General features: G+C 44.7%; 3 protein-coding genes across 3 annotated transcripts in view; 1 reads left to right on the top strand and 2 right to left on the bottom strand.

Moving 5' to 3' along the window:
- The window catches only part of LOC104836407 (chromosome unknown open reading frame, human C11orf57), a 6,819-nt gene extending 6,554 nt beyond the window's left edge, over positions 1–265 (bottom strand). Inside the window, exon 1 of the mRNA XM_010575010.1 lies at positions 245–265. The gene's annotated coding sequence lies outside the window, so the exon portion shown is untranslated. The remainder of the gene's footprint in view (positions 1–244) is intronic.
- PIH1D2 (PIH1 domain containing 2) lies at positions 102–3,016 on the top strand. The gene is made up of 5 exons (XM_010575014.1): positions 102–268; positions 395–518; positions 1,024–1,269; positions 1,832–2,097; positions 2,214–3,016. Exons 1-5 carry the CDS (start codon positions 107–109, stop codon positions 2,358–2,360), a joined length of 945 nt encoding a protein of 314 aa, XP_010573316.1. The 5' UTR covers positions 102–106; the 3' UTR covers positions 2,361–3,016.
- Positions 3,017–3,528: 512 nt separating this feature from the next.
- On the bottom strand, positions 3,529–12,744 carry DLAT (dihydrolipoamide S-acetyltransferase). The gene is made up of 14 exons (XM_010575008.1): positions 12,499–12,744; positions 11,828–11,929; positions 11,355–11,479; positions 11,080–11,236; positions 9,770–9,896; positions 9,208–9,395; positions 8,524–8,686; positions 8,236–8,303; positions 7,381–7,473; positions 7,180–7,287; positions 6,505–6,620; positions 6,060–6,222; positions 5,760–5,896; positions 3,529–4,932 (listed from the first exon to the last, which is right to left on the bottom strand). The coding sequence occupies exons 1-14, from the start codon at positions 12,742–12,744 to the stop codon at positions 4,803–4,805; spliced, it is 1,923 nt and encodes a 640-aa protein (XP_010573310.1). The 3' UTR covers positions 3,529–4,802.
- Positions 12,745–14,334: the final 1,590 nt, after the last annotated feature.

The raw sequence follows: 14,334 nt of genomic DNA, 5'->3' as shown, positions 1-14,334 counted from the left end.
GTTGCGGGGCCGGCTCGAGCGGAAGCAGGAGGAGGACGGGAAAGGCGAACGGACCCGCAGAGCGTGGCCCTTCCGGTCGCTCCGTCGCTAGGCGACGGTGGTCGCCATGGCGGGCGCGGCGCTGGCCTCACAGCTCTGGTCGCTGCTGGACGAGATGGCGGAGAACGAGCCCCAAGCCTACCGTCGGTTCCAGCGGCAGCAGCGTGCCGAGGCCGAGCGGCTCTGCGCCCCGCCGGAGCCTCACCTGTGCCTGCGGGCCCGTCCCACGGTGGGTTGCGCGGGGTTTGGCGTTCGGCCTCCCGCCCGGGCGCTGCGGCGGGTAACGAGGGCCGAGTGCGGGGCCGGAGGGGGGCGGCGCGGGCGGAGCGCTCAGCCGCGGCTCGGCTTCTTGCAGGGAGTCGTCGGGAGGCCGCTGTTCATCAACGTCTGCGGCTGGAAAAGGGTGCCGGCGCCCAAGGCCCCCACTGACCCCACTCCTGTCAGTGCGGGGCCGCTGGAAGAAGTATCTGGTGAAGGAGGTAACGTCCCGAAGGAGTTGCGCTTCGCCCCGGATGCATTTGTTGCTGCAGTAGTCCACTGCGTGGCAATCAGACGCAGACTCTCGCTGTCACAGAGGGTGGTGCCACGCCGTGGCCAGCTCTTAGCCCGGGGGGGGAGGGGGGGGGCAAGGGTGCGACAGGCATATCCCAACAGGACTCTAAATGAATCTTTCCCTTTTGAACAAAAAAACCCACCCAAATAGTGAAGAAACGCGAGTTGCACGCATCTAAATCCTGAAGAGTACTAGGAATCTCTTTGACCACGTATAGTCACGTTCACTTGGACTGTGTTCCCACGCTTGTCCTTGAACACAGACTGCTGGTTCAGCACATGGAGAGGTGTCAACTCTAGAGGAGGATGACAGAATTAGCTCTCTGCCCAGAAGCCACAAATTCATTTCCTTTCCTTTTAAATCAAGTGATTATAAAGAACGCTGGCACATGGTACATAGCAATGATTCTGACAAGTAACTTATTTTTATAGACCTTTACAGCATTATAGATATTGCATATAACCCAGATGTTCTTCAGAGGGGAGAAGAAAACCCGGAAAAAATGGAGCACTTGATCCATTTGACACTTAAATTCGTTGAGGAACGATGCAACCTTATCCTTTCTGATTTGTACACTGTTGAATCATTCAAACTGAAAGGAAGCCTGGAAATGATGCAGCAACGTCTGAAAGGAAGGCAGATACCAACTCCATATTTCAGTCAGAACACAAAGAAGGGTACGTAGAGACCTGCTGTCACTTTTCTTTGAGGTTTCTCCATCAGAAACTCCAACAAACTTACTGAAGTCTCATCTCTCTCACCCCAGTTCTTGCCAGAAGCATAAACCAAATGCTTCTCTCTAAGAATTCAGAATAAGGCAGCAGTATTCATACCAGATGTTAGTTTAACCCTGCTGGCCTGTCTGCATTCATCTCCGGTGTTTTACAAGTGAGAAGCTGTAGTGACACTGGAACAGCAAATTCCCTTTTTCCTGTATCCACTAGACACGGGAACTCTGCTAGGGTTTGATCCTTTGAGGTGCTAAGTTTCTTTTGTGCTAATCTGAGTAAAAGGGGTTGCTGCTCTAACTAGTAGTCTGAAAACAAGAACTTTTAACCCGTTGGCAATAAAACCAAATCATGGGCAAAAGAGAATCTGCCAGTAACAGTCTTCAGCTGACAAAATTGCTAATTACAATTCATTACAGTTAAAACTTTCGTGATATATTTGTCAAGTGGCATAACATTACAGTTCTTGGTAACTGAGTGATACATGTGAAAAACTTATTTTTCTTCAAAGAACTGACACTTGATCAGCTGCTACACACTATGGAAGCTGAGGACTGCAGCAATGTTCCTGTGTTGCTGAAGGATGAAAACGTGACACACTCTAAAGGACATCTGATAGAAGAAGTTAGCAGTACTGAAATGCCAGAGAAGCTAAGTACCCCTGTCTATGAAATGATCACCGTGAAGGATACAAACAAGAAACCACTCAAATTTGAACTAAAAATTGAATTGCCTAAGGTTAGCTCTGTTTCCGAGTGTGATTTGCAGATTTCAAAGGTAAGAGAGCAGAAAGAATAACCTTGCATTTTCTGTCTAGCCTCCAGTTCCTAGAAATTCTCACTGCTAATTTGCTGTCAAATAGTTCATTAAATATTTTCATTTTCTTGGTTTAGGATGACATAATCATTGAAGTCCCTGAAAAATATAAATTACAACTAGATCTGCCAGAATTGGTGGATGAAGAAACAACTACAGCAGTATTTAACAAAGGAAAACGGGTATTGTTTATCACAGTGCCAGTTGCCAAGCCTGATCCTTAAAGACTGCATTCTGTCCAGTTCATGTTCACAGATGACAGAACAAAACAAAAGCCTAGAATGAGAATCCTAACTTTTAGATGGTGATGAGTTGGTTTCTTTTTATTGACCTTCTAATCTTCAGGGGTGAATACCTCAAATGCCTTCAGAAGACGCGTGTAGAAAAGGACATCTGGAGGAATACTAGCACCACCAAACTTAGGTAAAAAATAAGTAAAGATTATAAATATTCAAGGAGTACCTGAATATGTTAACAGCTGTAGTAAAGAACCATAAATGCATACATGCTTTGCTACATCATTCATTTTGCCTTAAGGTACAGCAGTAAGAGTTGTGAAGTCTTTTGGTAAATAAACCAATTACTGGATTCACATGGTTAGAGCATCTCTCGTGTATTTAACATTGGAACAACCAGCAGAGGTGTGTCATACAGTTCCACAAGTTGCCCTGCATGCTGTTGCTGTTCTCTTTAGGACAATTCCTGCTGATCTTAACTGGAATAGGCTGGGTAGTCTTTTCAGTTACTGAATATGCTTGACGTCACTTCTTACCAGTTTGGTAATCTCCAAATGAGACCATAAAACAACAGACCTATTCTGTACTATTCAAAACAGCACATAGAGATTCAAAGCTCAGGAACGCTCAGTGCGAAGCTAGCAAACACACGCACTGGATAGGATTTTTTGAGTTGCAAGTGTTTCGAAGTCTGACAGTCATTCAGAAAGCGTTTCCATAGGATAAACTATTTAGTGTTCTTACTGCAAGAAGAAAGTGAAAGGTCTTTGTAGCCGGAATTTGAGGTTCTGGTAAACACTGCAGCAAGGAAGCCAGGAAGATTAAAGTTCACTGCTGCATGACAGTGATATATGTATTATTTTGGAACATCTGTGATTACAATTTAAGGTTAATAGGGTGAGTTTCACTATCAGACTGAAAGGCTAAACAGCTCTGATTGTGCTATAGCAGCACAGTAAGCCACACACAACTGAACAGAAAAGCACTGGAACAGGTTTTAGTAGTTGTCAATTCCAAATGTTTAATAGAATGTAGGTTCACTAGAGCAAGTCTGGAACCAAGATATTTTAGATCATTAAAGAAAAACCAAAACCTTAATGCACTTTTTGCTTAAGCCAGGCATGAAAACCAGGTATCACAGTAACCAGACATTAAATAGTTCCCACAAAAATATTTAATTTCCACAGTATTTTCTTTCAATATCTTTAGTGAATTTTGTGTAACTTTACAGGAGACAGTACTTAATGCAATATACAGAATAACAGATCAGCTTTTTCTTTCTTTTTTTAAAACTTCTCCCCCCTGTTTAATTCTCCTGGTCACTTTGTAATTACTAAACAGTCATCCTTTTTACATTAACGTTTCCATGTGGAAAGTGGAATTCAAGAATGGTCAGCACTGCACCCCTTTCAGGATACAATGACTGGGGTAACTGGACACAAGTCCAACAAACTATTGAAGCATTTTACATACAATATATACATGGATAGCACATTCTGCAGCTTACTGAGGCTGGGACAACGTAGACAATTCAGGGAAAAACCACAGTACCAGTGACTAACTCAGACCTTCCTATGTAAGAATGCCTGAAAAAAAATTTTCAAACATTTGAGTCATCACATGATTAATATCCACTGATGGGATTATTAGTGTGTGTGATTTGCCTATATTGGGTTCCAACACACAGATTCTCTTGAACATTCTGCAAAACAGTTACTTCCATGGCATCATAGTCTGATATTAACTTAGCAAGAGGAATAGCAAACATTTTCATACAAAAAGCACATGTAAGTGAAAATCCACAAGGAGACAGCACATTCCCTGTGGTATCTGAGAGCTGTGACCCCACAGGTATCAGTGCTCTTTCACCTTAAAGTGCTCAAAAGGGATCACACAGCTGAGAAGGTCCAGACCAGTGCCAAATTCCAAGAGAGATTTGGAATGCTAGCACTTGGCCTTTGAGAAACTACTCCCAGGCGCTTCAGTCCCTTAGTGCATGTCATACTCACCCACCCCAGCAGGAGAACAGGATAATAAGGGAATTTACCTTCTACTAACGTGTACGTTTCAGCTGAACTCCTGTGAAGAGATGTTTATAATTCAAATTTCTGAGAACACTGAGGTCATGAAATTGGCAGTATGCATACTGCCTAGATAATTTTTAAATCTTTAAATCTGGGATGCTTAACTCTGTTTTGGAAGAGTTTGCAAGTTAACTAACTGTATAAAAATACAGTATAGTTGTAATATTGCTCTGAAAAGCACTTTTGCAAACTTTTTCTGTACAGACTGGTAATAACATTACCAGATAATATAATATGTATTTAAAATAAAAAAGGAACTCTTTTAATAAGTCTGAACACTAAAGTCTAAATAGGTTGTTTAAAACAAAACATTGTGACCCAGGAAAATTTTGCTTGCATGGTTAAATTATAGCAGCATGGTTACTGGCTTTTCAAGGAAATTCTTGAATTCAGCAAGCCACTGTGCTCCAACTGCTCCATCTACAACACGATGGTCACAGCTAAGTGTAACGGACATCACACTGGCCACATCAAATCTAAAAGAAAAAAAAAAGAAAAAAAAAAGGTTAACACAATCCTCTGCAAGTCAGTGCCAAGTTGGTGCCACTAACAAAGCAAAAAACTTTTATCAGAGAACCAGCAATAGCAGTTGGTGCTTGGTAACAAATGTTTCTCCCTGTGACTTCTAGAAAAGATTACATTGGAGAGCAGATCATATTCATTCCTTTTCTACAATTAAGAAACACATTTGTGTGTTCCCTTTAGGACAGGAAGCTCATCTTTCTTGGTATCACAAGAACAGCCCCACACGATCAAAGAAAAAGAGCCATTTTACCCAGTAACCTCCAGTTTCCCCATGTGTCAGTGACAGATACCTAGGACTGTTAACAATTTTAAATAATCCAAAACACTCTCCTGGGTCTATACTAGTTCCAGCTCCAAGCAAGGCAATACTATATACAGGACATTTGAATTATAATCCATCCCTTAGGTTTTCTTTAAATGCAAATTTAAGCAAGTTGTTAGAGGCACAGGTGCCTAAACTGCTGTGGATCCCAGACTCTTTTCCACAGCTTAACCCTATCCCTCAAAGAAAGAAACAGCCTTTCCTTAACTTGCAAAGAAGTTCCAAGAATAAATGTATGGCAGATCATTCATCAGTCACTGCATTTCTCTTTGACACCTGTGTGACCCTTTTATACAAGATCTCACTGTACTACTTCAGAAGGTACTGAAAGCAGTATGTCAACAATTAATTTTATTTTAAATGATAATCTAATTAATGGAAGTGTTAGAAAACTAGCCCTTATTTAAAAGTTTGAATGCAGAAGCTCAATATATGCAGAATCAGATGAATACTTACCCTTTCTCATTATCAGCTGGCACTAGCCTTTTCTCTGAGGCACCAACTGCAAGGATGCAGGCCTGAGGTGGATTGATTATGGCAGAGAAATTCTTAATCCCATACATTCCTAAATTGGAAATTGTGAAAGTACCACCCTACATGAAAAACACATTCATAGTCAAATTCACAAAAGCTGTTTCATATGGAATATTAATGAATATGGCTGAAACATCACAAAATAGGCTTTGATCATTCTAAACAGGGCTTCTGAACAGAAGTCAAGGGCAGCAATGTTTAACAGCAATCCGAGTTTCTCACCTGGAATTCATGAGGCTGAAGTTTACCTTCTCGGGCTTTAGTTGCCAAAGAAACCACATCCTTACTAATGGAAGCCAGGCCCTTTATATGTGCATTAAACACAATAGGGGTTATAAGCCCCGCAGGAGTACTAACTGCAACGCTAACATCCACTACGTGATTTCTGCAAGACACAAAGGAGATGCCAGTTAGTCTAGCAAGATAACAAAAAAAAATTTCAGAACTATTCAGGTAACTCTAAATTAATATTAGTTTTGCAACAATTATTTCACCTTGCACACTAGCCTTAAACGCAAGGTTCTTGCACTTTAACAAAAGCCTCTCAACCTTTGCATTATAGCTGTTACCCTCCCTCCTCAAAATCCCAGCAGAAGGTCTGCTATTTTGCCATGAACTCTCTACTGAACAAAGAAAGCTTCTGGCTTCGACCGTACCATAAACTTACTGCCTAATAACTGTGTCCATCCATGAAGAATTTGCCTCAGGCACCTTCAAGCATGCCAGAGCAGAAGCTTTAATTATGAAGTCATTGACAGAAAGCTTAATGTTATCCGAGACCTCCTGTAAATAAAGAGATTTGAGGTGTCAGTTTGTCTTTTACACATTACCTCAATTAACTTGGGTAGTCACTGCCATGCAGCCCTGTTTAGAGAAAATGTTAGAAAAAAATCACACTGCTTGTAAGCGTAAGTATTTGAAGTGCCAAGATAATTAAGGAGATGAATACATCTCCTTCATAATTTAAGAAGGTACAATCTTTTTTAATGACTGTTTTTCCCCAAACTTGGCTTAGCATTATTATTTTGCTTAAACTTTCTACCCTTTTTGCTCTTAAAAACCTTTTTATCCTTTTGCCCTACTTTCCAGCTGGAAGAATTGAACACCAAGCAGAGTACAAAGTGGCCCTCTTAGGAGAGTCAGAAATCAGTGCACAGTACCTGGGTAAAAAGTCTCATTCTGTCACAGACAATCCCGAACTGATCCACAACGGGTAGAAAAGGCACTGAAAAGACTTTTTTCCAAACCAAAATGGCATATCACCAAAAAGCAGGGTGGGCAAACCTGTGAGAGAATGCAGCTTTCTCCCCACACACACTCTCACCATGCCTAAATGCTTTACCTGATTGAGTTCTTTCCTTAGCACCAGTACTTCTCCCATGTTTATATCAACAGAAAGGTAGTAGTGAGGTATTGTTTGTTTAGACTGCATCAACCGCTGAGCAATGACCTGCAGGTATACAACAGAAGTGATGAAAATAAATCAGTTTGGAAAATTCATGACTGCAAATAATTATCTCAGAAAAGAATAAAATCTTCTTACCCTGCGAATGTTGCTGATAGGGATATCTGTGAAGGTCCCCACTGGTGCTGCTGCAACTGCAGCAGCGGCAGGAACTGCCTCTAGTGCTGGAGCCTGCAATCACAGAAAGACAGCATAATTCACAGTACTATCCAAATATCAATTTTACAGAGTAATTCAGTATGTGGGACAAGCGCTGAGGCTAAGTTGCCTCTTGCTTAAGAGCAGCAGATATTTCTACTCTCTAGCCTCACCTCTCCAGTACCTACTAGATTCTTTATAAGTCCTATATTCCATTACTAAATGTAGTACTTGAGTGATTTAGAAATGCAACACTGATACACATTGCTATGAAGCTCCCAGAATATTAAGTTGTGCTAAATGGTTCTTTTACATACAGCAGAGGGGTATGCTAGAGGGCACTCAGCCACGTCCCTTCCAGCAGTACACAAAGCAACACTTCCATCATCTCATATAAAAGACAAGCAATGGTTTAAGAACAGATTTGTGGCAACAGTGACAGCAGGCTGTTGGTTCGTAAGTCTGGCTTTCATTCTAGTTGCTTCTTTCCAGCAATGCTAGATCAGCTGGGACTGGGCTTAACTCAATCCATAACAATGTAGCAACCAAATGAAGGGCTGGGAGCACACTGTTTTTCTCAGTGAAATACCAAAGGGACAAGTAAAGGAAGAAAACTTCATCCATGTTTCTGACAGGTTAAGCTTTACAAACTAACAGTCACCATAGCACATACCGCGTCATAACCCAAACAATCCGGCAATAACAGTTCCATATAGTAATTGCATCTCTACAGAGCATTTTCATCACTGTAATAAAAGATCCAACAGATATTTTACAGATCTCAAGCCTACTCACTGGAGCAACCTTTGGTGGCACAAATGACTCCACGTCTTTCTTTGTGATTCTACCATCTGGTCCAGTACCTAAAAGGGTCAAAGAAAAACATAAGAGGATTTCAATTATTTGCAACAGGGCATTGATTCTAAAGGTACTAGTTTTATTCAACAGAGAGAAGTTACTTAACACAACCTCTGGTGAGGACAGCTGCACAGTCAGGATTTTCCCGAGAAAAGAATAGGCAAGTATGTACCTAGAGGGACAGACACTTGATAGTGAGAGTAAGGAAGCAGAACGGCAACCTACCTTTTACTTGGGCAAGGTCAATTCCTTTTTCTGCTGCCATTTTCTTTGCCAGGGGACTAACCAGGATCCTTCCTTTCCGGGGAGGTGGCCCAGCTGTGGGGACTGCTGGAGTGGAAGGAACAGCAGGCTGGGGAGGAGGAGCAGCAGCAGGAGTTGCCACCATCTTAACAGAAAATTCAAAGCCATTAGCTTCAGGATCATTCAGCAAAAGCTTTGAAGGTACAGTAAAAGAACAGGACCATCTAATTACCAGTCAGTAGAATAGCAAAAATAGTCACTAGTCTGAAAGAATTTTCAGATTCAGAGTGTTTCCCAATGCCAGAAATTAAAATTAGAAACTTCCTGGGAAAGAGGCCAACCAAGCTGCTGAACTATACACCAAAAAAAAGGTGAAATAAATAATTTATGCTCCCAGTTTTCAAGGATGAGGCATTAGAACTGGCACAAGCAACAGGCTGGAGAAGAGATCATAATGAATGACTATCTGCTCCAGTTTTTGGAGGGCAAACTAGCAATCACTTCTTACGTCACTTATCACCAACACGTGTTAGCCTTACATTTACAGAATCATAATAACTATTATTGTTGGAGCCAGAGCTTCACACTGTCAAACCAGCAGAAAGTTCAGATCAGACCTCTTAATAGTTCCCGTAACTTCTCTCACATGCTAAGAATGGTCCTTACTAGTGGAGGAGGAGGAGGAGGAGCTTGTGCCTTCATGTCAGTTACTGCAGTGTCTTGGTAGTCAGCAAAGGCTGGAATATCGGACTCTTTCTCCACAATGATGCAGAGAGCTGTTCCTAATGGCACATCTCTTGTTCCTTCAGGCACCAAGATTTTTGCCAAGTAGCCTTCCTCCTGCACTTCAAAGCCTGTAAGGGAAAGAAACAAAACTGGTTTGGTGCCTGATGCAGCTGAAGAGTTCCTCTAAACGCTGCTTCTGAAGACTTCAGTAGCTAAAGCCCTACCCTACATTTAGTAGGCAAAAGAATCCTTTTCAGTGCAACTAGTAGGGAAACATCTTCACGCACTGTACATTACTAAGAAGGACTTGTTGAAGAAATAGAAGTGTTTTTAGGAGCTCCGATTTTTAGCTCTCCAATGGAATGAGAAGTTAACAAAACTTGTTTTAGTTGCCCCACAGCTTCACGTCCTGAGCAGCTAGGAGACAGTTGGCACAGAGGCTACTCTGGATCCTCCCCTTTTAAGGGCACCTCATCCATTCTTGGCTTCGGAGTTGACTCACCTATTGTGGCTTTATCTGTCTCAATTTCTGCCAGTAAGTCTCCCTCATTCAGCTTCTCCCCGACCTTCTTCTCCCATCTCTGCACTGTGCCCATTGTCATGGTAGGTGACAGGGCAGGGAGAGTGACCTGTGAAGCCAGAGAATACAAGAGAATCAGATTCTGGTAATTCAAAAGGAAGAGGAACAGGAACACAGTTTTAACTCCTGACTAAATGATGCCAACCTAAAGAAGTAGCCAGCCTTTAATGCACTCCTAGATCTGGCTCCATTACAGCAAAGCACAGTGCTGTCCCATATTGTTAGTTTGGCTTCTTTTATCAAGGCCTAAGCAAGAAAGAAAACAAAAGCAAAGAGCAAGAAATCTATATATCAAAATAATTATTACCACCATCCCATTGGGAGTGTCTTGCAGCTGCTATCTGCAAGGCTAAAAGGAAGACTGAAGCAAGTCGCTTTGTTTGTGACAAACAGGTTTGGCCCCTTTAAAAGCTATACAGACTTGTTTTCGCAATAAGCACTCAAAAGATGCTGTAGGTTTGCACATGCATATTGCTGTGCAACAAATACAGCACACGTGAGTACAGCTTCAGAGCAAAACTGGACAGATAAGGCAAGCAGTGGGAAGCAAGCAAGTTCAGTAGCTAAAACACAAGTCAGATTAAGAAGCCTTTAATTAGTTCTTTGTTCAATTACTGACTTTGTATAACATCTCAGACAAATCAGTTCCCACATGTATCATCTGTGGAATGAGGTTTAGTATTTCAAACTCTCTTTTTCAAAGGAATGTCACAGAAATACCCTGCTACAAAGTGCTCAAATATAACAACAGTGGATGTACAGTTCAATATCTCAGCAAGGTAAAAAGATTATCCACAAATACACTCGTTATTAGTCACCCACAAACACATCTGTGTGTTCATCAGAGTATCACACACTTGAGTTCTGCTCTGAGATGTAAGCAGGGCCTTCAGAGCTTATTCACACTTAGCACAAGGTCTTTTTATACAGAACTATCTAAATAATGCAAATGTAGCAGGTTTTTCTAGACTGTGTAACAATCCTGGAGAGATAAGTCTTTCCTCTACAAGCAGCTGGGATGCTAAAATTATTTTCTTTAAAAAAGCTTTCTGGGGCCTCCCCAAACACCTGCTTTAAGCATGCAATAATTCAAGTAGCACACACTCCTGCATTTATAGCTAATAACTTCCCACTCCAGACAGTATTTACAACAAAATGCCCTAGAGCTAGCAATGGCAAAGACAGAAAAAAAGAGTACAACAAGCCTTAATTCTTCAGCAATGCTCTCTTACCTGCATATGAGGAGGATAAGAGCTGCCAGGAGCCTGAGGAGAAGGCTGAGTTGGTGGTGAGGGAGCTGCAGCTTGAGGGGGAGGCACCGAGGCTGCAGGGGGGGCAGACGCTGCAGAATCCAGAGTATAATTTTTAAAGGCATCAACATATTCAGGCCTAGAAGGAAACAAAGAACCGCAAAACCAGTCAGATGAATGTCTCTAAGCCTTTCACACAAGGCACCCAGGAAGCCCCAAGAAAGAAAATTCAACTCAAGGATTAGAAAAATACATACTTTTCTACTGTGATACATATTATGGCCCCGATAGGAACATCTCTTGTTCCTTCTGGCACCAGGATCTTGGCCAAGTAGCATTCCTCCAAGCTCTCAAAGCCAACTGTTGCTTTGTCTGTCTCCACCTTTGAGAGAGAAAAGGATATAATTAAAGCAATGGAAAAGACCAGTGAGCTCAGAGCCTTCCAGTCTGATAGCACAGGGTCACAATACACACAGTTCTGGAAAAGTTACCCTGTGGCACTAGCTCTAGCAAAGTATGGTCTCAAAGAGTTAGGTGCTGCTCCTACTCAGAAAAAGGAAAAGCAGCAACCAGCTTTGAAAGGCTGTTAGCCACTCATTCCCAACAGCATCTCTTGGGATCTGTGATCTTGAACCCAAGATCTGTGTTCAAGTGAGGGCAACCAGGGGCAGAACCCAGGATGCACATGCAGCTCATTAGAAACGCAGCACAGCCTGTGCCCCCAGGATACCTCTGCTATGAGCTCCCCTTCACCGATCTTGTCACCCTCCTTCTTTTCCCAGCGTGCAATGGTGCCCATCTGCATCGTGGGGGACAGAGCTGGCAAGGCCACCTGTGAAGAATAGGGCAGCATTACAACCCAGACAGCCCCGAACCCTGCACACAGGGCAGAGACAGATCCTCGGCACAGGCTGGGACAGGTGGACACAAAGGAGAGCCTGTCTGCAAATCCCCAGCAGGTCAGGATTGCCTCCAACCTGCTGGTAAGAGCCCAGGGTGAACCAATGCTGGGGTGCTGAGATGGGACTGACCAAGAAAGGGAGAAGTTATGCTAAGGGACCAAGAAAGATACAGGGAAAAAGGACTAGTGGTGAAGGAGGTGGTACCCGATGATGGTACAAGGACTTGGGGCAGGGTATGAGAACCGTGGGAGGGGGGAGAGAAGAGCTGCAGTTCCCCAGGGCAAACCGAGCTGCCCAGTGAGGGAAAGCAAGACCTGAGGACAGAAAATGAAGGGGCTGCCTCCGAGGCGGGGGACACGGACGGACGGACGGGACGGGACACACGAGTCCGTCCTCTGGGGGGACCCCAGTGGCTACAGGGACACGATCACCAGCGGGTGTGGAGGGCACCCAGCCCCCAGACTGCCCGGGGGAGGGGGGGGGGCGGGGAGCCTCTCACCTTCTGGTGTGCCGGAAGACTGCAGCAGCGGCACGGGACGAGCCGGGGCCAGGCAGGAGGCAGCAGGAGCCCGCCAGGCCGGTGCACGGGGCCGCCCCACGCTGGCCCGCGGCCCACCGGCACAGCCCCGGCTCCCACCGCCGCGCCGCGGCCGGCCCCAGCGGCGCTGAACGTTCGGCAGCTCCGCACCAGACCAGGAGCTCCCGCCGCGCCCCGGGCTACGCGTCGCGCCAACACCCGCCACATGCTGGAGCCAGAGCCGGAGCCGGAGCCGGAGCCGCGGCCCCGCCGCCGCCGCTCGGTGACCTCCTCCGTCCGGGCACGGCGCCGCACAGCCCCGCGCGACACTACCGCGCTGCCGTAAAGCGCGGCGGACAGACGGCGGGGCGGGATCACCGTGTAATGGCGGTCGTGGGGGCCGCACTGCGCAGCAGCGGGACGGCCCGGTGCGGTTAAGCGGGGGCTGCAGCGGCCGTCGGAGCCCAGCCCAGGCAGGGGAAGGTACCTGGGGGCTGTCCCTGGCGCCCCCCCGCCCTCCGTTTGCGGCCCGGTGTGCCCCTGCGGAGGGCAGAGCTGCCGGAGGCTCCTCGGGGCACTCGGGAGACACGCGCGTCCCGGGCCACTAGTAATGCTGCACAGCCCGGCGCTTCTGCACCTTTCTAGCACCGCGAGGCTGCAGAGAAGCCTGGCTGGTAGAGGGCGCAGCCTCGCGGATCACGCCAGCGACAGGAGCTCGTCCAGCAGTGAGAAAACCGGGCTGCAGCCAAACCCATATATCGTACCTTCGTGCAGTACCCACCCAAAACTGCAACAGGGTCTCTTAGATTCTCCTTGTCACTATCACGTGGCCTAGATTTTAGCAAGGTGCCAGTTCTGTATGGGGACACATGCATCCAGAAGCTACTCGGGGCAGTGGCTGTGATGATGATAGCTTCTACCCAGGACTCGGCAGCACAAGTTCCCACAACCAAAAACAGCCTACACTTTGAAAGCAACAGTGTTTGGCAAGGGCAAAGTGCTTAGCTGGCTAGCACCATATGCAATAAAATCCCATCACATGCATTGCTGCTCTTCTAGCCATGCTAAATGATTGAGGAGCAACTGCTCCTAAGCACATAGGACTCACCTCAACTGAGCTCAGCCAGTTCCAGCAGTTCACACAACCTTGGGCGTGGAAGCAGTGAAATTCACTGTCAGCAAGGCAGCTGAGCAGAGCTTGTGTTTTGATTGTGTACTGTTCATGCCCATTTTAAAAGTAAATGTAAATTTTACTAGCACTCTGAGCCTGCTCTTCAGGTCATGCATTTCTAAGTCTGCTAATCTCACAAGTCTCCAAAAATATATGCTTTCCTAAAACATTGTGGAAAAGTGATAGAAAAGGTTTTCTGCAGGACCAACAGGAGGCTAACCTTAAGCACTTTAAGTGATTTATGCATTGTATGCTTATATGTGCCTTCTCATTCCAAAGCCATCTTCCCCTTCACAAGCACTGAACAGACTCAGTTCGCAAACCCCATTTTATTAACTGCTTGGTCCACTAATCCAAGGCTTAACCAGTCAGGTATGTCTGGTTTAGATGTACAGATAAAGCTCCACTTTCATAGAGAACAGGCCTTAGAATAACTGCCCTAAGTGATGAATGCAAACATCAGAGTTTCTATGAAAATGTCATTTTACACATAGCATGTATATTACATAAGCAAGTTACAACTATAGGAATAGGGAAGTAACTTTCCTCAAAGTTAGACAGAAATAAACAGATTCAAAACAGTGAAAAATACGAGTCCTGGGTATGATACTAACAGTGCATGCCCAGAATAAATCCACTGAAGTCAG

The sequence above is a fragment of the Haliaeetus leucocephalus genome, unplaced genomic scaffold (genome assembly GCF_000737465.1).
Source record: "Haliaeetus leucocephalus isolate CR32 unplaced genomic scaffold, Haliaeetus_leucocephalus-4.0 Scaffold450, whole genome shotgun sequence".
Lineage (NCBI taxonomy): Eukaryota > Metazoa > Chordata > Aves > Accipitriformes > Accipitridae > Haliaeetus > Haliaeetus leucocephalus.
Note: the sequence above shows the minus strand (reverse complement) of the source record. Positions and strands in the feature narration are given on the sequence as shown.